Consider the following 21,228-nt stretch of genomic DNA (forward strand, 5'->3'; position numbering starts at 1 on the left):
CGCATTGCACTGTTGGTGTTTACGAACTCTTGCAGTGGACACAGAGAGATTAGATTATAAAGGAGGATTAACTCTGGCAACTGAAAGATCCGTGAAAGCTTTTGCAAACAGCATATGTTAACTTTCATATAAGGTCGCTCTCGGAGAATTCATGTTTCACCCGCAGTGATATCATATCATATCATTTGATATCATGGATATCAAACAAATAGACATTAAATAAAAACAAACATGATTTCTTGCCTCGCAAGTTGAACTGATTAATCCCGACATATTAGCTTCTGCTAAAAACTTTCACAGAAAGTATTTTTCAAGCCGTTTACAATATATTACATGCCCTTCCCCCAACCCCCCGAAAAATAGATACCGGCAAAAACTTCAACCAAAACAAAATTCTAATAAAAAATGATTAAAAAAGAATCAAATCCCAAAAATTACAACAGACTCCCTGTGGTGCTGATACTAATATTTTATTAACTTTACAAGGCAGAAATATATACATTGCTTGTATGAAACACGCAAAAAGTAAATAATACAACCATGGACTCCAACATCAGTCTCCCTTCCATTTTCAAGTCGTGGATAGCGAAGCTATTCAGGACTTTTTGCGGTTAGCGGGTCACTAATAGTTGTGTCACTAATCACAAATCGTCGACTCAAGCGTAACCCATAGCCAATCATAACTCTTCTAACATCACATTTCTTGGCCAATCAAAACGGAGTTTTAGGGAAAAGCCCGCGAATTTTTTCAGCGGTTTTCCAAACTATGCGAACTGCGGATAAATTCCGAAACTTAAATTATAAGAGCAAGAATGTGTGGGAGCTAATTCAGTAAGCATGCATGCAAGAAAAAAGTCAAATATTAAAGAGAAAATTTGCCTTCCATCTGCTAAGAGTTTCCTGCAGTGCATAAAAAAATGAAACTCTACCTCTACAGTGGGACAGAACTTGTCCTTTCATGAACTTGTTTATAAGGTGTGATACTTCAATCCTTCTCTGTTTCGAGACTGCTAAAGCGCTATTTAGTGGGGAACCTGGGGTGATTTTGTTTCGGGGTCTCAAGACTCTCTTATATGATATGTATATAATAATTATAATATTTTAGTAACCCACTCTTAGCCAGTCTAGTCTAATTGTTCACTTTACGAACAGGACACCTTCTCTCTTTAAGTAGATGCCAGGCGTGGTGTAGCCATAAAGGGCACGCACATCTGAAAAAATAATAATAAAGAGATAAGTTAAGGCCCTCGCGGGTAATTTTTTTCAATGATTGTTCAAATTGAAACCCATTTATAGCCCTTTCAAAGCGAGCGGTCGATCTGATCTGTGACGAACGAAATAACCAATACTTCTAGTTTGTGAATTCTGAAATGAATATTAGATATTATTAATCGGGGAGGCGCGATGCACGTTCAAATGAAGCCTCATTTAAGGGGTTTTGGTAGAAAATCTAAAAAAAATACTGCAGTTTCAAACCACTACATTTTGAGTATAAAAGGTCATTCCAACTCGATGTCTAGAGGATTGAATTGATACCTTTGATACCAGAGGCGTGACTAGAGAAAAGCTCAGCCCCAGCCAACCCCCCCCCCCCCCCCCTTTCCCCCAGCCTCAGGCCCCGGATAAAAATCAGGCTACTCACTCACTACGTTAGACGGAAGCTAAGGGAGTTTCATATACAAATAAACCCAATATATACGCCTGAATTGCATTTTCTTGTGATGTGTTTTGATTATTCTTTCAAAAATATTTCAATTAACCGTACCAGAATGTGTATATTTAGAAGAATACCAGTGAGAGCCACATTCAGCATTGTCGCGACCATCAAAAACTAGAAAAATGAAAAAAAATGATTAGGTTGAGCGTCAGGCGATTTTATTTTTCTTAATTGGAGAGAGGAAACATAAAACTACGCCTGACATATTATTAGAAGCGATGCCTGGCGCCCCTTTTCAAGCCGATGTCAAAATACATCGGCTCTCATCAAAATTGCCCCGTTTCAACTACTTAGCCTTGTAGCACAATAAAAAGAACAAATAAAAGTGTAAACAGAATTTATGTAAAGCAAAACTACAATTATGTTATCCATGTAAGATGAAACGCGGTGGAGATAACTTATTAAAATTGATTTGAATAATGATTACAGTGTAAGGCAAAAGGCAGACCGGTGCCAAAAGTGGGAGAGGGCTGTAAAAATGCTGGTAAAAAAATATCCGCTCGGAAAAGTGAAGGGGACTAATCCCCCAATTCATAGCTGAGGCAGAACTTGAAATATTTGGGGGGGGGGGGACAATGCAGAAATACAGATGGCTACAATAATGGCAAGTTCTCGCGCCCATTCCTTATACAACAGGGTCATATTGTGTATTAATAGATCCCTTTGTTCTCACACTCACTTTGATTGGCTGTTGGAGATTACACCAATGAGAAAGATATGTCAATAACAATCAATGTCCAAAATACTTTCACATTGCACTGTTGGTGTTTACGAACTCTTGCAGTGGACACAGAGAGATTAGATTATAAAGGGGGAGTAACTCTGGCAACTGAAATATCCGCGAAAGCTTTTGCAAACAGCATATGTTAACTTTCAAATAAGGTCGCTCTCGGAGAATTCATGTTTCACCCGCAGTGATATCATATCATATCATTTGATATCAAGGATATCAAACAAATAGACATTAAATAAAAACAAACATGATTTCTTGCCTCGCAAGTTGAACTGATTAATCCCGATATATTAGCTTCTGCTAAAAACTTTCACAGAAAGTATTTTTGAAGCCGTTTACAATATATTACATGCCCCCCCCCCCCCCCCCCCAACCCCCAGAAAAATAGATACCGGCAAAAACTTCAACCAAACAAAACTCTAATAAAAAAATGATAGAAAAAATCAAATCCTAAAAAATACACCAGACTCCCTGTGGTGCTGATACAAATACTTTATTAACTTTACAAGGCAGAAATAAGTACATTGCTTGTATGAAACACGCAAAAAGTAAATAATACAACCATGGACTCCAACAACAGTCTCCCTTCCATTTTTAAGTCGTGGATAGCGAAAGTATTCAGGACTTTTTGCGGTCGAGCTTGGTTGTGTCACTAATCACAAATCGTCGGCTCAAGCGTGACCCATAGCCAATCATAACTCTTCTAATATCACAACTCTTGGCCAATCAAAACGGCGTTTAAGGGAAAAAGTCCGCGAATTATTGTCAGCGGTTTTCTAAACCATGTCAAAAACAAACATGGCGGCCGTAGTCGAATTTTTTGATGACTGTGATTCAACGTCATTCCTGCCTTATTGGCAATAATAATTCGAGCCACATTCGATAAATAGCTATCTGAATGAAAGGTTTCGCTTCAAAGTTCGTTCGTTTAAACTCTATGCCCATTTGATTCATTCCCTAAGGACTACCAGTCGAATTTGTCCTTTCATAAACTTGTTTATAAGGTGTGATACTTCAATCCTTCTCTGTTTCGTGATTGCTAACAGGCTAATGCGCTATTTAGTGTGGAACCTGGGGTGATTTTGTTTCGGGATCTCAAGACTCTCTTATATGATATGTATAATAATTTTAGTACCCCACTCTTAGCTAGTCTAGTCTAATTGTGTTCCTTCACTTTACGAACAGGACAGCTTCTCTCTCATTGTAGATGCGCTCGGAAAAGTGAAGGGGACTTATTCCCAAATTCAGAGTGAAGCAGACCTCGAAATATATATTTTTTTTTTTTTTGGGGGGGGGGGACAATGCAGAAACACAAAATATAGGGGCGCAAGCTAACCCCTACTGGCCATTTCCCTATAATGTTTGTTAATATTGGGGGAGGGGGCATGCCCCCAGTGCACCAGCTCCTAATGTACGCAGCTTTTGCTACAGCCACGTTAAACCAATGAACACTTCCCAGTGACTCCATATTCAGGTGGTTGTTTATCAATACACCTGAGAATTCTCAGGCCCGAAATATTTGAAAAGCTACAGTCTAGGCTGAAAGTAACGAGACCCTCTCCAACCCTTCCTCAATGTTGGAGAATACATGATCTGCTCACTGCTCTACTTGCTCATTTTTAAGCCAAAAAAAAAAAGCGTTTAAGAAATATCAGGGGGTGGGGTGGGGGTAAGTGTCCCACTTTCTTTTGATGAAGATCGTGGCTAAATATAGAATTGATTTTACGAAATAAATCCAAGAAAAGTTCAAATGGTTGCAAATATGAAAAGCTATTATCAAAAGGGAAATTATTCAAGAAAAAAAATAGTTTTTGGACCTGAAAATTATCGGGATCGATATCGTAAAACATGACTTTATGTTCTTGGTCATGACTTTATGTCCTTGCTCCCCTCTAGGGCTTCAGGGCCCTAGAGGGGACCAAGGACATAAAGTCCTGTCCGATCACCCCTAAAGTCTTATACTTAGTAATGAGATTTCATATTTGACTCACCTTTATGCTGGAGGCCAGCGAGTAAATATCCAACGTCGATTCCTCTGCAATTTGACTCCCACACATAAGGATGCGAGTGGGAAATGATTACTCGTGGGCATCTAAGATTGAAATAGATGTAGTCAAGTTTTATAGACGACGAGGAAAAATAATCAATCATGAAACAATCAATCATGGCGAATCTTTTCGCCATGTCGTTGATAGGTCGTTGTCGTCGTCGATATTTGTTGTTTATTATTGTTGTTGCTGTCCGTTTCAAGGAAACTGTTCCGTCTGCATTTGTTATTTCTAAATTGTTTTGGCGTTTGTTATAGCCGTTGTTTTAAATATTGATTTTGCTGTTGGTTTTGATGCTGCAGATGTGTAGACTATCAATACTTTATTATTATTATGGTTTTAGATGTATTTTCTTGCTATTGTTGTTCATATGTATGTGTTTTAATTTGCGTTTCACATACTCAGCGTCAACACAACCAGTTCCCGTGCATGTAGCCCCACTGCAGGCGGAGTTAAAGTTTTGAGCTCCATAAGGAATCTATGTTACAAAAAAAAAAACATGAGGATAAAAATCCAGGGGTTGAATGGGCATACTTATAGAGAAAATGTGGGACAAAAACTTATCACCATAAAAATCCTTTATCCTGTAAATTTCTATACCCAGAACGCCAAGAATAGAAACTTAACAACCCAAAATATATATTTGTACATCTATTTACAAAGGTTATACAGGCAAAGACTAATGCCAAACAGACTAAAGATCCTCTATGTAATATCCGCAGTCCCTCATCTCTCCCCTTGAAAAACAGGAGCTAGACCAAGTATTTTTTTAGAATATGAATTAGCAACACCTTTGCTATTGTCTAGGTGTAAAATGATCTTCTTACAATAAAACTTTAAGTGACTAGATAACTGAAGTCCGCCTCTCTATTTTTTTCAAATTTGGTTGAGACCATGTATTTCACTCATTTGAGTTTGCCGATGGTGGGGTCAGGTTCGGAGTGTATGGTCCGGAGTTCTGAGGGTAACGTGGCGGCGTGATTGGCATTGGACCACTTACCTGATAGAAAACTGAAATATTATTGGTCGCCGGCCCGTTAACAACATCAACACGAAAGGTTCCTATAGAAGACAAGAGGACTCTACTAAGAAAATCATATCGAAAAAAATAAAAGAAAAAAAATCTTCTCGCTTGATCTATACCTTCACCGTCACTCGCCAATGCTCGGATGTCCTCATCTGAAAGCTTCTTGGCCGGGAAGGGAGATTCAGGAAATGGCACACACTTCAAAACGTCTTGGCAATCTATCTCGAAGCTTTGTAAATGGGCGTGGCTTGATTTACTGATCGACACCACCAGACTCCATCCACCACCTGGAAAATGTGTAAAAACATTTAAGAAGACTGTTTTCGGTATTCCACCTGATTTATATGTCTGACTGTCTGTTAATCTAGTCCTGTCTGTCCGTCACAGTTTTTTCTTTCGTCTGTTGTTTCTCCTTCTAGCTGTTACCCTGCCTCTTCGTATCCGCTCGTCTGTCCTCGTCTGTCTTTCCGTCTTGTAGTTAACTTACCAAAGTTGTCCATGTCACAGTACACATTCCTCTCTTTTCCATTGACGATGACGTCATAATAACCGGACTTCAAAAGAGGGTAGGATTTCTTTAGTTGGTTGCACGAAGACGCTTTCTTTTCCTTCAAACAATGAGTAACAAAAACAAGTTTTAATATATTATTATGGAGTCCTACACGGCTGCTGATTTTCAAATTTGCATAATATTTTTTTTTATTATTCACTAGCTTACGACATTAAATTCGATATTAAAAATAAGAATTAAACAAATTTTTACACTTTTAATCCCTTTTTGTCGTATTTTTTTGCATAAAATGATTAAACAAACAAACCCCAAAATAAATCGTTGAGCACACACAGATATTTAAGGCCCATACCAAATATATGAACGCGCAATAAATGTTCTTCAATATCTCCTCTATTCAACCGAGGCTCTTATAGCCAAATTCGTTGTTGCGCTACCTGCCAGAATCCAAAATTCCTTTCTTCGTTTGGAAATTAAGCGCGTAGTCAATCAAACCAAACAATCAAAACAAGACAAACCGCCCCCAAAGTTTGTGTCTAACTACGCGCTATTTCCAAACGAAACACGAATTTTGGAATCGCCGAGGTCGCGCAACAGAAAATTTGGATGTAATCCTTTCTTTTCACCTTTTTGAGAATGCCGTGGATTGAGTGTGGTAGCTTCACCAACCCCCATCCCATTCCACTATCCTTATTCAACTCGCATTCCTTGTCAAACAAGATGAAGTTGATAGTTATACACTTCGGATCAGTGATACAGAGTTTCAAACACTCCAGAAGATTGGAGACTTTTTTCGCGTCGTATTTGTGGTTCTTCAAATAAAAGCCATATTTGGTCAACTGTTGCTGATCACATTTATCAGCCTTAGCGATCACTGACAAGTGAAAAAATACCAGGTTTACCAGAAGTTTGTGCATCTTCGTTTTTATAAACCTATCCTCATCCCTAAACAGACTGGAATAATAGTTTGTTTTTGCGATGACTTCTCATATCATTCCAATAGAAAGACAGATAGCTACAATAATGGCAAGTTTTCGCGCCCATTCATTGTACAACAGGGTCATATTGTGTATTTTAATTAAAATAGATCCCTTTGTTCTCACACTCACTGTGATTGGCTGTTGGAGATTACACCAACGAGCCAGATGTGTCAATAACAATCAATGTCCAAAATACTTTCGCATTGCACTGTTGGTGTTTACGAACTCTTGCAGTGGACACAGAGAGATTAGATTATAAAGGAGGATTAACTCTGGCAACTGAAAGATCCGTGAAAGCTTTTGCAAACAGCATATGTTAACTTTCATATAAGGTCGCTCTCGGAGAATTCATGTTTCACCCGCAGTGATATCATATCATATCATTTGATATCATGGATATCAAACAAATAGACATTAAATAAAAACAAACATGATTTCTTGCCTCGCAAGTTGAACTGATTAATCCCGACATATTAGCTTCTGCTAAAAACTTTCACAGAAAGTATTTTTCAAGCCGTTTACAATATATTACATGCCCTTCCCCCAACCCCCCGAAAAATAGATACCGGCAAAAACTTCAACCAAAACAAAATTCTAATAAAAAATGATTAAAAAAGAATCAAATCCCAAAAATTACAACAGACTCCCTGTGGTGCTGATACTAATATTTTATTAACTTTACAAGGCAGAAGTATATACATTGCTTGTATGAAACACGCAAAAAGTAAATAATACAACCATGGACTCCAACATCAGTCTCCCTTCCATTTTCAAGTCGTGGATAGCGAAGCTATTCAGGACTTTTTGCGGTTAGCGGGTCACTAATAGTTGTGTCACTAATCACAAATCGTCGACTCAAGCGTAACCCATAGCCAATCATAACTCTTCTAACATCACATTTCTTGGCCAATCAAAACGGAGTTTTAGGGAAAAGCCCGCGAATTTTTTCAGCGGTTTTCCAAACTATGCGAACTGCGGATAAATTCCGAAACTTAAATTATAAGAGCAAGAATGTGTGGGAGCTAATTCAGTAAGCATGCATGCAAGAAAAAAGTCAAATATTAAAGAGAAAATTTGCCTTCCATCTGCTAAGAGTTTCCTGCAGTGCATAAAAAAATGAAACTCTACCTCTACAGTGGGACAGAACTTGTCCTTTCATGAACTTGTTTATAAGGTGTGATACTTCAATCCTTCTCTGTTTCGAGACTGCTAAAGCGCTATTTAGTGGGGAACCTGGGGTGATTTTGTTTCGGGGTCTCAAGACTCTCTTATATGATATGTATATAATAATTATAATATTTTAGTAACCCACTCTTAGCCAGTCTAGTCTAATTGTTCACTTTACGAACAGGACACCTTCTCTCTTTAAGTAGATGCCAGGCGTGGTGTAGCCATAAAGGGCACGCACATCTGAAAAAATAATAATAAAGAGATAAGTTAAGGCCCTCGCGGGTAATTTTTTTCAATGATTGTTCAAATTGAAACCCATTTATAGCCCTTTCAAAGCGAGCGGTCGATCTGATCTGTGACGAACGAAATAACCAATACTTCTAGTTTGTGAATTCTGAAATGAATATTAGATATTATTAATCGGGGAGGCGCGATGCACGTTCAAATAAAGCCTCATTTAATGGGTTTTGGAAGAAAATCTAAAAAAAATACTGCAGTTTCAAACCACTACATTTTGAGTATATAAGGTCATTCCAACTCGATGTCTAGAGGATTGAATTGATACCTTTGATACCAGAGGCGTGACTAGAGAAAAGCTCAGCCCAAGCCAACCCCCCCCCCCCCTTCCCTTTCCCCCAGCCTCAGGCTCCGGATGAAAATCAGGCTACCCACTTACTACGTTAGACTGAAGCTAAGGGAGCTTCATACCCAAATAAACCCAATATATGCCTGAATTGCATTTTCTTGTGATGTGTTTTGATTATTCTTTCAAAAATATTTCAATTAACCGTACCAAAATGTGTATATTTAGAAGAATACCAGGGAGAGCCACATTCAGCATTGTCGTGACCATCAAAAACTAGAAAAATGAAAAATAAAATGATTAGGTTGAGCATCAGGCGATTTTATTTTTCTTAATTGGAGAGAGGAAACATAAAACTACGCCTGACACATTATTAGAAGCGATGCCTGGCGCCCCTTTTCAAGCCGATGTCAAAATACATCGGCTCTCATCAAAATTGCCCCGTTTCAACTACTTAGCCTTGTAGCACAATAAAAAGAACAAATAAAAGTGTAAACAGAATTTATGTAAAGCAAAACTACAATCATGTTATCCATGTAAGATGAAACGCGGTGGAGATAACTTATTAAAATTGATTTGAATAATGATTACAGTGTAAGGCAAAAGGCAGACCGGTGCCAAAAGTGGGAGAGGGCTGTAAAAATGCTGGTAAAAAAATATCCGCTCGGAAAAGTGAAGGGGACTAATTCCCCAATTCAAAGTGAAGCAGAACTTGAAATATTTGGGGGGGGGGGGACAATGCAGAAATACAGATGGCTACAATAATGGCAAGTTCTCGCGCCCATTCCTTATACAACAGGGTCATATTGTGTATTAATAGATCCCTTTGTTCTCACACTCACTTTGATTGGCTGTTGGAGATTACACCAATGAGAAAGATGTGTCAATAACAATCAATGTCCAAAATAATTTCGCATTGCACTTTTGGTGTTTACGAACTCTTGCAGTGGACACAGAGAGATGAGATTATAAAGGAGGATTAACTCTGGCAACTGAAATATCCGTGAAAGTTTTTGCAGCATATGCATATGTTTACTTTCAAATAAAATCGCTCTCGGAGAATTCATGTTTCACCCGCAGTGCCTCATGGGTATCAAACAAATAGACAAATAAAAACAAACACGATTTCTTGCCCCGCAAGTTGAACTGATTAATCCCGATATATTAGCTTCTGCTAAAAACTTTCACAGAAAGTATTTTTGAAGCCGTTTACAATATATTACATCCCCCCCCCCCAACCCCCAGAAAAATAGATACCGGCAAAAACTTCAACCAAACAAAACCCTAATAAAAAAATGATAGAAAATATCAAATCCTAAAAATACACCAGACTCCCTGTGGTGCTGATACAAATACTTTATTAACTTTACAAGGCAGAAATAAGTACATTGCTTGTATGAAACACGCAAAAAGTAAATAATACAACCATGGACTCCAACAACAGTCTCCCTTCCATTTTTAAGTCGTGGATAGCGAAAGTATTCAGGACTTTTTGCGGTCGAGCTTGGTTGTGTCAATAATCACAAATCGTCGACTCAAGCGTGACCCATAGCCAATCATAACTCTTCTAATATCACAACTCTTGGCCAATCAAAACGGCGTTTTAGGGAAAAAGCCCGCGAATTATTGTCAGCGGTTTTCTAAACCATGTCAAAAACAAACATGGCGGCCGTAGTCGAATTTTTTGATGACTGTGATTCAACGTCATTCCTGCCTTATTGGCAATAATAATTCGAGCCACATTCGATAAATAGCTATCTAAATGAAAGGTTTCGCTTCAAAGTTCGTTCGTTTAAACTCTATGCCCATTTGATTGATTTCCTAAGGACTACCAGTGGACCCAGATACCATTGATGGAAAAGGGGCCCTTTAGTCCTCCTTGGGTGATTTTGCTTATAGACATTTAAAAAACTGATTACTCCTCTTGGCAGACGACGTTTAGTCTTGAAATGTTAGTTCTGGAGACATTGGAAACAATGCTACTCGTAGCGAAGTGCGGATAAATTCTGAAACTTGAATTATAAAAGCAAGAATGTGTGGGAGGTAATTCAGAAAGCATGCATGCAAGAAATGAACAAAGAATTTGGTGCACAGCGTGATACACGTGAAAGTTGAACTGATAATACCAGAAGCAGTTATTCCAACATAAAAATAGTACCATTGTTTACAATTGTGCAAAACAAAATCCCCTTTGTATAAATAAAACCACATAAAGCCAAGAAACTTATTGGTTTGGTTCATACTCTACACAATGCGTTAAAAGGCACCAAAACCAAGTTTTTGTCCTAAATTATCATTTTATTATCCACGACTTGGCAAGGGCCTTGTCTTTTTATTCATTTCTTAATTGATGCGGCATGAAAAGACATACTTTGCAGCCTCCTTTGCTATTTTCTTTGGAAGGTCAAATATTAAAGAGAAAATTTGCCTTCCAAGGATCTGCTAAGAGTTTTCTGCAGTGCACAAGAAAATGAAACTCTTCCTCTACATTGGGAAAGAATTTGTCCTTTCATAAACTTGTTTATAAGGTGTGATACTTCAATCCTTCTCTGTTTCGTGATTGCTAATGCGCTATTTAGTGTGGAACCTGGGGTGATTTTGTTTCGGGATCTCAAGACTCTCTTATATGATATGTATAATAATTTTAGTACCCCACTCCTAGCTGTCTAGTCTAATTGTGTTCCTACACTTTACGAACAGGACAGCTTCTCTCTCATTATAGATGCGCTCGGAAAAGTGAAGGGGACTTATTCCCAAATTTAGAGTGAAGCTGACCTCGAAATATATATATATTTTTTTTTTGGGGGGGGGGGGGGGGGACAATGCAGAAACACAAAATATAGGGGCGCAAGCTAACCCCTACTGGCCATTTCCCTATAATGTTTGTGAATATTGGGGGAGGGGGGCATGCCCCCAGTGCACCAGCTCCTAATGTACGCAGCTTTTGCTACAGCCACGTTAAACTAATGAACATTTCCCAGTGACTCCATATTCAGGTGGTTGTTTATCAATACACCTGAGAATTCTCAGGCCCGAAATATTTGAAAAGCTACAGCTAGGTAGTAACGGGACCCTCTCCAACCCTTCCTCAATGTTGGAGAATACATGATCCGCTCACTGCTCTACTTGCTCATTTTTAAGCCAAAAAAAAAAGCGTTTAAGAAATATCAAGGGGGTTGGGTGGGGATAAGTGTCCCACTTTCTTTTGATGAAGATCGTGGCTAAATATAGAATTGATTTTACAAAATAAATCCAAGAAAAGTTCAATTGGTTGCAAATATGAAAAGCTATTATCAAAAGGGAAATTATTCAAGAAAAAAATAGTTTTTGGACCTGAAAATTATCGGGATCGATATCGTAAAACATGACTTTGTGTTCTTTGTCATGACTTTATGTCCTTGCTCCCCTCTAGGGCTTCAGGGCCCTAGAGGGGACCAAGGACATTAGGTCCAGTCCAATCACCCCTAAAGTCTTATACTTAGTAATGAGATTTCATATTTGACTCACCTTTATGCTTGAGGCCAGCGAGTAAATATCCAACGTCGATTCCTCTGCAATTTGACTCCCACACATAAGGATGCGAGTATGAAATGATTACTCGTGGGCATCTAGGATTGAAATAGATGTAGTCAAATTTTATAGACGACGAGGAAAAATAATCAATCATGAAACAATCTATCATAGCGAATGTTTTCGATATGTCGTTGATAGGTCGTTGTCGTCGTCGATATTTGTTGTTTATTATTGTTGTTGCTGTCCGTTTCAAGGAAACTGTTCCGTCTGCATTTGTTATTTCTAAATTGTTTTGGCGTTTGTTATAGCCGTTGTTTTAAATATTGATTTTGCTGTTGGTTTTGATGCTGCAGATGTGTAGACTATCAATACGTTATTATTATTATGGTTTTAGATGTATTTTCTTGCTATTGTTGTTCATATGTATGTGTTTTAATTTGCGTTTATACTCACACAACACAACCAGTTCCCGTGCATGTAGCCCCACTGCAGGAGGAGTTAAAGTTTTGAGCTCCAGAAGGAATCTATGTTACAAAAAAGAAAACATGAGGATAAAAATCCAGGGGTTGAATGGGCATACTTGTAAAGAAAATGTGGGACAAAAACTTATCACCATAAAAATCCTTTATCCTGTAAATTTCTATACCCAGAACGCCAAGAATAGAAACTTAACAACCCAAAATATATATTTGTACATCTATTTACAAAGGTTATACAGGCAAAGACTAATGCCAAACAGACTAAAGATCCTCTATGTAATACCCGCAGTCCCTCATCTCTCCCCTTGAAAAACAGGAGCTAGACCAAGTATTTTTTTAGAATATGAATTAGCAACACCTTTGCTATTGTCTAGGTGTAAAATGATCTTCTTACAATAAAACTTTAAGTGACTAGATAACTGAAGTCCGCCTCTCTATTTTTTTCAAATTTGGTTGAGACCATGTATTTCACTCATTTGAGTTTGCCGATGGTGGGGTCAAGTTCGGAGTGTATGGTCCGGAGTTCTGAGGGTAACGTGGCGGCGTGATTGGCATTGGACCACTTACCTGATAGAAAACTGAAATTTTATTGGTCGCCGGCCCGTTAACAACATCAACACGAAAGGTTCCTATAGAAGACAAGAGGACTCTACTAAGAAAATCATATCGAAAAAAATAGAAGAAAAAAAATCTTCTCGCTTGATCTATACCTTCACCGTCACTCGCCAATGCTCGGATGTCCTCATCTGAAAGCTTCTTGGCCGGGAAGGGAGATTCAGGAAATGGCACACACTTCAAAACGTCTTGGCAATCTATCTCGAAGCTTTGTAAATGGGCGTGGCTTGATTTACTGATCGACACCACCAGACTCCATCCACCACCTGGAGAATGTGTAACAACATTTAAGAAAAACGTTTTCGGTATTCCACCTGATTTATATGTCTGACTGTCTGTTAATCTAGTCCTGTCTGTCCGTCACAGTTTTTTCTTTCGTCTGTTGTTTCTCCTTCTAGCTGTTACCCTGCCTCTTCGTATCCGCTCGTCTGTCCTCGTCTGTCTTTCCGTCTTGTAGTTAACTTACTAAAGTTGTCCATGTCACAGTACACATTCCTCTCTTTTCCATTGACGATGACGTCATAATAACCGGACTTCAAAAGAGGGTAGGATTTCTTTAGTTGGTTGCACGAAGACCCTTTCCGTTCCTTCTAGCAATGAGTAACAAAAACAAGTTTTAATATATTATTATGGAGTCCTACACGGCTGCTGATTTTCAAATTTGCATAATATTTTTTTATTATTCACTAGCTTACGACATTAAATTCGATATTAAAAATCAGACTTAAACCAATTTTTGCACTTTTAATCCCTTTTTGTCGTATTTTTTGCATAAAATGATTAAACAAACAAACCCCAAAATAAATTGTTGAGCACACACACAGATATTTAAGGCCCATACTAAATATATGAACGCGCAATAAATGTTCTTCAATATCTCCTCTATTCAACCGAGGCTCTTATAGCCAAATTCGTTGTTGCGCTACCTGCCAGAATCCAAAATTCCTTCCTTCGTTTGGAAATTAAGCGCGTAGTCAATCAAACCAAACAATCAAAACAAGACAAACCGCCCCCAAAGTTTGTGTCTCACTACGCGCTATTTCCAAACGAAACACGAATTTTGGAATCGCCGAGGTCGCGCAACAGCAAATTTGGAAGTAATCCTTTCTTTTTACCTTTTTGAGAATGCCGTGGATTGAGTGTGGTAGCTTCACCAACCCCCATCCCATTCCACTATCATTATTCAACTCGCATTCCTTGTCAAACAAGATGAAGTTGATAGTTATACACTTCGGATCAGTGATACAGAGTTTCAAACACTCCAGAAGATTGGAGACTTTTTTCGCGTCGTATTTGTGGTTCTTCAAATAAAAGCCATATTTGGTCAACTGTTGTTGATCACATTTATCAGCCTTAGCGATCACTGACAAGTGGAAAAATACCAGGTTTACCAGAAGTTTGTGCATCTTCGTTTTTATAAACCTATCCTCATCCCTAAGCAGACTGGAATAATAGTTTGTTTTTGCGATGACTTCTCATATCATTCCAATAGAAAGACAGATGGCTACAATGATGGCAAGTTCTCGCGCCCATTCATTGTATAACAGGGTCATATTGTGTATTTTAATTAAAATAGATCCCTTTGTTCTCACACTCACTGTGATTGGCTGTTGGAGATTACACCAATGAGCCAGATATGTCAATAACAATCAATGTTCAAAATACTTTCGCATTGCACTGTTGGTGTTTACGAACTCTTGCAGTGGACACAGAGAGATTAGATTATAAAGGGGGATTAACTCTGGCAACTGAAATATCCGCGAAAGCTTTTGCAAACAGCATATGTTAACTTTCAAATAAGGTCGCTCTCGGAGAATTCATGTTTCACCCGCAGTGATATCATATCATATCATTTGATATCAAGGATATCAAACAAATAGACATTAAATAAAAACAAACATGATTTCTTGCCTCGCAAGTTGAACTGATTAATCCCGATATATTAGCTTCTGCTAAAAACTTTCACAGGAAGTATTTTTCAAGCCGTTTACAATATATTACATGCCCTTCCCCCAACCACCAGAAAAAAAGACACCGGCAAAAACTTTAACCCAAACAAAATTCTAATAAAAAATTATTGAAAAAGAATCAAATCCCAAAAATTACAACAGACTCCCTGTGGTGCTGATACAAATATTTTATTAACTTTACAAGGCAGAAATAAGTACATTGCTTGTATGAAACACGCAAAAAGTTAATAATACAACCATGGACTCAAACAACAGTCTCCCTTCCATTTTTAAGTCGTGGATTGCGAAGCTATTCAGGACTTTTTGCGGTTAGCGGGGTTGTGTCACTAATCACAAATCGTCGACTCAAGCGTAACCCATAGCCAATCATAACTCTTCTAACATCACATTTCTTGGCCAATCAAAACGGCGTTTTAGGGGAAAAGCCCGCGAATTATTTTCAGCGGTTTTCCAAACTATGTCAAAAACAAACATGGCGACCGAAGTTGAATTCTTTGAAGGTGGTGATGGTTAAGACTATGATTTAACGTAATTCCTGCCTTTTTGGCTATAATAAATCGAGCCATATTCGATAAATAGCTATCTGAGTGAAAGGTTTCGCTTCAAAGTCCGTTCGTTTAAACTCTATGCCCATCTGATTGATTGCATGGGGACTACCAGTGGACCCAGAAACCAATTATGGAAAAGGGGCCCTTTAGTCCTCCTTGGGTGATTTTGCTTATAGACATTTAAAAAACTGATTCCTCCTCTTGGCAGACGACGTTTAGGCTAGAAATTTTATTCATGGAGACATTGGAAACAATGCTACTCGTAGCAAAGTGCGGATAAATTCCGAAGCTTAAATTATAAGAGCAAGAATGTGTGGGAGCTAATTCAGTAAGCATGCATGCAAGAAAAAAGTCAAATATTAAAGAGAAAATTTGCCCTCCATCTGCTAAGAGTTTCCTGCAGTGCATAAAAAAATGAAACTCTACCTCTACAGTGGGACAGAACTTGTCCTTTCATGAACTTGTTTATAAGGTGTGATAGTTCAATCCTTCTCTGTTTCGAGACTGCTAATGCGCTATTGAGTGTGGAACCTGGGGTGATTTTGTTTCGGGGTCTCAAGACTCTCTTATATGATATGTATATAACAATTATACTATTTTAGTACCCCACTCTTAGCCAGTCTAGTCTAATTGTTCACTTTACGAACAGGACACCTTCTCTCTCCCTGTGGATGCCAGGCGTGGTGTAGCCATAAAGGGCTCGCACACCTAAAAAATAATAATAAAGAGATAAGTTAAGGCTCTAGCGGGTAATTGTTTTCAATGATTGTTCAAATTGAAACCCATTTATAGCCCTTTCAAAGCGAGCGGTCGATCTGATCTGTGACGAACGAAATAACACTTCTAGTTTGTGAATTCTGAAATGAATATTAGATATTATTAATCGGGGAGGCGCGATGCACGTTCAAATGAATCCTCATTTAAGGGGTTTTGGTAGAAAATCTAAAAAAATACTGCAGTTTCTGCATACTGCACATTTTGAGTATATAAGGTCATTCCAACTCGATGTCTAGAGGATTGAATTGATACCTTTGATACCAGAGGCGTGTCTAGAGAAAAGCTCAGCCCCAGCCAACCCCCCCTCCCCTTTCCCCCAGCCTCAGGCCCCGGATGAAAATCAGGCTACCCACTCACTACGTTAGACGGAAGCTAAGGGAGTTTCATATACAAATAAACCCAATATATACGCCTGAATTGCATTTTCTTGTGATGTGTTTTAATTATTCTTTCAAAAATATTTCAATTTACCGTACCATAATGTGTATATTTAGAAGAATACCAGGTAGAGCCACATTCAGCATTGTCGTGACCATCGAAAACTATAAAAATGAAAAATAAAATGATTAGGTTGAGCGTCAGGCGATTTTATTTTTCTTAATTGGAGAGAGAAAACATAAAACTACGCCTGACACATATATTAGACGCCTGGCGCCCCTTTTCAAGCCGCTGTCAAAATACATCGGCTCTCATTAAAATTGCCCCGTTTCAACTACTTAGCCTTGTAGCACAATAAAAAGAACAAATAAAAGTGTAAACAGAATTTATGTAAAGCAAAACTACAATCATGTTATCCATGTAAGATGAAACGCGGTGGAGATAACTTATTAAAATTGATTTGAATAATGATTACAGTGTAAGGCAAAAGGCAGACCGGTGCCAAAAGTGGGAGGGGGCTGTAAAAATGCTGGTAAAAAAATATCCGCTCGAAAAAGTGAAGGGGACTAATTCCCCAATTCAGAGTGAAGCAGACCTCGAAATATTTTGGGGGGGGCAATGCAGAAACATAAAATATGGGGGCGCAAGCTAGCCCCTACTGGCCATTTCCTTATAATGTTTGTTAATATTGGGGGAGGGGGACATGCCCCCAGTGCACCAGCTCCTAATGTACGCAGCTTCTGCTACAGCCACGTTAAACCAGTGAACATTTCCCAGTGATTCCATATTCAGGTGGTTGTTTATCAATACACCTGAGAATTCTCAGGCCCGAAATATTTGAAAAGCTACAGTCAGAAATATCACGGGGTGGGGTGGGGATAAGTGTCCCACTTTCTTTTGATAAAGATCGTGGCTAATCATAGAATTGTAATTTATTTTACGAAATAAATCCAAGAAAAGTGCAAATGGTTGCAAATATGAAAAGCTATTATCAAAAGGGAAAACATTCAAGGTTTTGACTTAAAATGAAAAAAATAGTTTTTGGACCTGAAAATTATCGGGATCGATATCGTAAAACATGACTTTATGTTCTTGGTCATGACTTTATGTCCTTGCTCCCCTCTAGGGCTTCAGGGCCCTAGAGGGGACCAAGGACATAAAGTCCTGTCCGATTATCTCTAAAGTCTTATACTTAGTAATGAGATTTCATATTTGACTCACCTTTATGCTGGAGGTTAACGATTAAATATCCAACGTCGATTCCCTTGCAATTCGACTCCCACACATAAGGATGCGAATGTGAAATGATTATTCGTGCGCATCTAAGATTGAAATAGAATGCAGTCAAGTTTTAAAGACGAGAAAAAATCATCAATCAATAAAATGTTTTCGCCATGTCGTTGATAAGTAATTTTCGTCGTCGACATTTGTTGTTTATTGTTGTTGCTGCCCGCTTCAAGGAAACTGTTCTCACTGCATTTGTTATTTCTAAATTGTTTTGGCGTTTGTTATAGACGTTGTTTTAAATGTTGATTTTGCTGTTGGTTTTGATGCTGCAGGCGTGTAGACTATCATAATACGTTATATATTATTATGGTTTTAGACGTATTTTCTTGCTATTGTTGTTCATATGTATGTGTTTTAATTTGCTTTTCACATACTCAGCCTCAACACAACCAGTTCCCCAGCATGTAGCCCCACTGCAGGAGGAGTTAAAGTTTTGAGCTCCAGATGGAATCTATGTTACAAAAAAGAAAACATGAGAATAAAATTCCAGGGGTTGACTGGGCATACTTATGAAGAAAATGTGGGACAAAAACTTATCACCATAAAAATCCGTTACCCTGCTAATTCTATACACAGAACGCCAAGAATAGAAACTTAACACCCCAAAATATAGATTTGTACATCTATTTACAAAGGTTATACAGGCAAAGACTTTCGCCAAACAAACTGAAGATCCTCTATGTAATATCTGCAGTCCCTCATCTCTCCCCTTGAAAAACAGGAGCTAGACCAGGTATTTTCTGAGAATTTAAATCAGCAACATCTTTGCTGTTGTCTAGGTGTAAACTTGTCTTCTTACAAGAAAACTTTAAGTGACTAGCTAATTGAAGTCCGCCTCTCTATTTTTTCAAATTTGGTTGAGACTCTGTATTTTACTCACTTGAGTTCGCCGAGTGTGGAGTAAAGTTCGGAGTGTATGGTCCGGGGTTCTGAGGGTAACGTGGCGGCTTGATTGGCATTCTTTTCAGAGTACTTACCTGATAGAAAACTGAAATATTATTGGTCGCGGGCCCGTCAACAACATCAACACGAAAGGTTCCTAAAGAAGACAAGCGAACAACACTTAGAAAATCAAATCGAAAAAAGTAAAAATGAATAAGGAAAGAACGCCTCATTCCGTTTGATTCATACCTTCACCGTCACCCGCCAATGCTCGGATGTCCTCATCTGAAAGCTTCTTGGCCGGGAAGGGAGATTCAGGAAATGGCACACACTTTAAAACGTCTTGGCAATCTATCTCGGAGCTTTGTAAATGGGCGTGGCTTGATTTACTGATCGACACCACCAGACTCCATCCACCACCTGGAAAATGTGTAACAACATTTAAGAAAAACGTTTTCGGTATTCCACCTGATTTATATGTCTGATTGTCTGTTAATCTATGTGTCTGTCTATCTGTCTGTCCGTCACAATTCTCTCTTTCGTCTGTTGTTTCTCCATCTAGCTGTTACCCTGCCTCTTCGTATCCGCTCGTCTGTCCTCGCCTGTCTTTCCGTCTTGTAGTTAACTTACCAAAGTTGTCCATGTCACAGTACACATTCCTCTCTTTTCCATTGACGATGACGTCATAATAACCGGACTTCAAAAGAGGGTAGGATTTCTTTAGTTGGTTGCACGAAGACGCTTTCTTTTCCTTCTAACAATGAGTAACAAAAACAAGTGAGTCTTACATGGCTCGTGAGATTTTCAAATTTCCATAATATTTCTTATTTTTCACTAGCTTATGACATGAAATATGATATAAAAACGGGAAGTATTTTTTGCATTAAATGATTAAACAAACAAAACGGGCCTGAAAAAATATTTTTGAGAATACACACACAAATGCTTAGGACCTATAGGAAATACATGAACGCGCAATAAATGTCCTTTCAATATCGCCTCTAATTAACTAAGGCTCATATTTCTTTTTTTTTTTCACCTTTTTGAGAATGCCGTGGATTGAGTGTGGTAGCTCCACCAACTCCCATTCCATTCCACTATCATCATTGAACTCGCATTCCTTGTCAAACAAGCTGAAGTTGATAGTTAGACACTTTGGATCAATGTTACATAGCCTCAAACACTCCAGAAGATTGGTGACTCTTTTCGCGTCGTATTTGTGGTTCCTCAAATAAAAGCCATATTTGGTCAACTGTTGTTGATCACATTTATCAGCCTTAGCAATCACTAACAATTGAAAAAATACCAGGTTTACGAGAACTTTAAGCATCTTCGTTTTCATAAACCTATCCTCATCCGTAAACAGGCTGGAATAAAAGCTTGTTTTTGCGATGACTTCTCATATCATTTCAATAGAAAGACAGATGGCTACAATAGGGGCAAGTTCTCGCGCCAATAATCAATTGTACAACAGGGTCATTTTGTGTATTAATAGATGCCTTTGTTCTCACACTCACTGTGATTGGCTGTTGGAGATTACACCAATGCGCCAGATGTTTCAATAACAATCAATGTTCAAAATACTTTCGCATTGCACTGTTGGTGTTTACGAACTCTTGCAGTGGACACAGAGAGATTAGATTATAAAGGGGGAGTAACTCTGGCAACTGAAATCTTCGCCAAAGCTTTTGCAAACAGTATGTGTTAACTTTCAAATAAGGTCGCTATCGGAGAAGGCATATCCACCAGCAGTGCCTCATAGGTATCAAATAAATGGACAAATAAAAACAAACACGATTTCCTGACCCACAAGCAATATCTTTGTAGATGCCTACAATAATGGCAAGTTCTCATTTGACTGTTTTTGCAATGACTTCTCATATCATTTCAATAGAAAGACAGATGGCTACAATAATGGCAAGTTCTCGCGCAAATAATCAATTGTACAACAGGGTCATTTTGTGTATTAATAGATCCCTTTGTTCTCACACTCACTGTGATTGGCTGTTG

General features: G+C 38.4%; 3 protein-coding genes across 5 annotated transcripts; all 3 read right to left on the reverse strand.

Annotated features, from left to right (window-relative positions):
* Positions 1–753: 753 nt before the first annotated feature.
* Positions 754–7,061, reverse strand: LOC116618430. The gene is made up of 8 exons (XM_048719363.1): positions 6,663–7,061; positions 6,013–6,133; positions 5,642–5,812; positions 5,499–5,560; positions 4,900–4,976; positions 4,442–4,542; positions 1,766–1,831; positions 754–1,211 (listed from the first exon to the last, which is right to left on the reverse strand). The coding sequence occupies exons 1-8, from the start codon at positions 6,951–6,953 to the stop codon at positions 1,138–1,140; spliced, it is 963 nt and encodes a 320-aa protein (XP_048575320.1). The 5' UTR covers positions 6,954–7,061; the 3' UTR covers positions 754–1,137.
* A 605-nt stretch (positions 7,062–7,666) lies between these two features.
* On the reverse strand, positions 7,667–14,878 carry LOC5496659. Of its 2 annotated transcripts, XM_048719364.1 has the most exons (8): positions 14,492–14,878; positions 13,843–13,966; positions 13,472–13,642; positions 13,329–13,390; positions 12,736–12,806; positions 12,277–12,377; positions 8,980–9,045; positions 7,667–8,426 (listed from the first exon to the last, which is right to left on the reverse strand). In XM_048719364.1, the coding sequence occupies exons 1-8, from the start codon at positions 14,780–14,782 to the stop codon at positions 8,353–8,355; spliced, it is 960 nt and encodes a 319-aa protein (XP_048575321.1). In that variant the 5' UTR covers positions 14,783–14,878; the 3' UTR covers positions 7,667–8,352. The 2 variants fall into 2 exon arrangements, with proteins under 2 accessions (XP_048575321.1, XP_048575322.1); XM_048719365.1 differs by lacking the exon at positions 8,980–9,045.
* A 620-nt stretch (positions 14,879–15,498) lies between these two features.
* Positions 15,499–20,675, reverse strand: LOC5497961. Of its 2 annotated transcripts, none has more exons than XM_048719361.1 (8): positions 20,258–20,675; positions 19,849–19,969; positions 19,468–19,638; positions 19,314–19,375; positions 18,711–18,787; positions 18,271–18,371; positions 17,148–17,213; positions 15,499–16,602 (listed from the first exon to the last, which is right to left on the reverse strand). In XM_048719361.1, the coding sequence occupies exons 1-8, from the start codon at positions 20,558–20,560 to the stop codon at positions 16,529–16,531; spliced, it is 975 nt and encodes a 324-aa protein (XP_048575318.1). In that variant the 5' UTR covers positions 20,561–20,675; the 3' UTR covers positions 15,499–16,528. The 2 variants fall into 2 exon arrangements, with proteins under 2 accessions (XP_048575318.1, XP_048575317.1); XM_048719360.1 differs by having other exon boundaries at positions 19,849–19,972; positions 20,258–20,668.
* Between the last annotated feature and the right edge of the window lie 553 nt (positions 20,676–21,228).

Source organism: Nematostella vectensis, chromosome 12 (assembly GCF_932526225.1).
Source record: "Nematostella vectensis chromosome 12, jaNemVect1.1, whole genome shotgun sequence".
In the NCBI taxonomy this organism is placed as follows: Eukaryota; Metazoa; Cnidaria; class Anthozoa; order Actiniaria; family Edwardsiidae; genus Nematostella; species Nematostella vectensis.

Coding starts and splice junctions, on each gene's coding strand:
- LOC116618430 (XM_048719363.1), bottom strand. CDS start 6,953: ATGCACAAACTTCTGGTAAACCTGGTATTTTTTCACTTGTCAGTGATC. Junction 1,832..4,441: donor CGCTGGCCTCCAGCATAAAG/GTGAGTCAAATA, acceptor TCATTTTTCTAG/TTTTTGATGGTCGCGACAAT. Junction 1,212..1,765: donor TTCTAAATATACACATTCTG/GTACGGTTAATT, acceptor TTATTTTTTCAG/ATGTGCGTGCCCTTTATGGC.
- LOC5496659 (XM_048719364.1), bottom strand. CDS start 14,782: ATGCACAAACTTCTGGTAAACCTGGTATTTTTCCACTTGTCAGTGATC. Junction 13,967..14,491: donor TCCACGGCATTCTCAAAAAG/GTAAAAAGAAAG, acceptor ACTCATTGCTAG/AAGGAACGGAAAGGGTCTTC. Junction 8,427..8,979: donor TTCTAAATATACACATTTTG/GTACGGTTAATT, acceptor TTATTTTTTCAG/ATGTGCGTGCCCTTTATGGC.
- LOC5497961 (XM_048719360.1), bottom strand. CDS start 20,560: ATGAAAACGAAGATGCTTAAAGTTCTCGTAAACCTGGTATTTTTTCAA. Junction 19,973..20,257: donor TCCACGGCATTCTCAAAAAG/GTGAAAAAAAAA, acceptor ACTCATTGTTAG/AAGGAAAAGAAAGCGTCTTC. Junction 19,376..19,467: donor ATTGGCGGGTGACGGTGAAG/GTATGAATCAAA, acceptor TGTCTTCTTTAG/GAACCTTTCGTGTTGATGTT.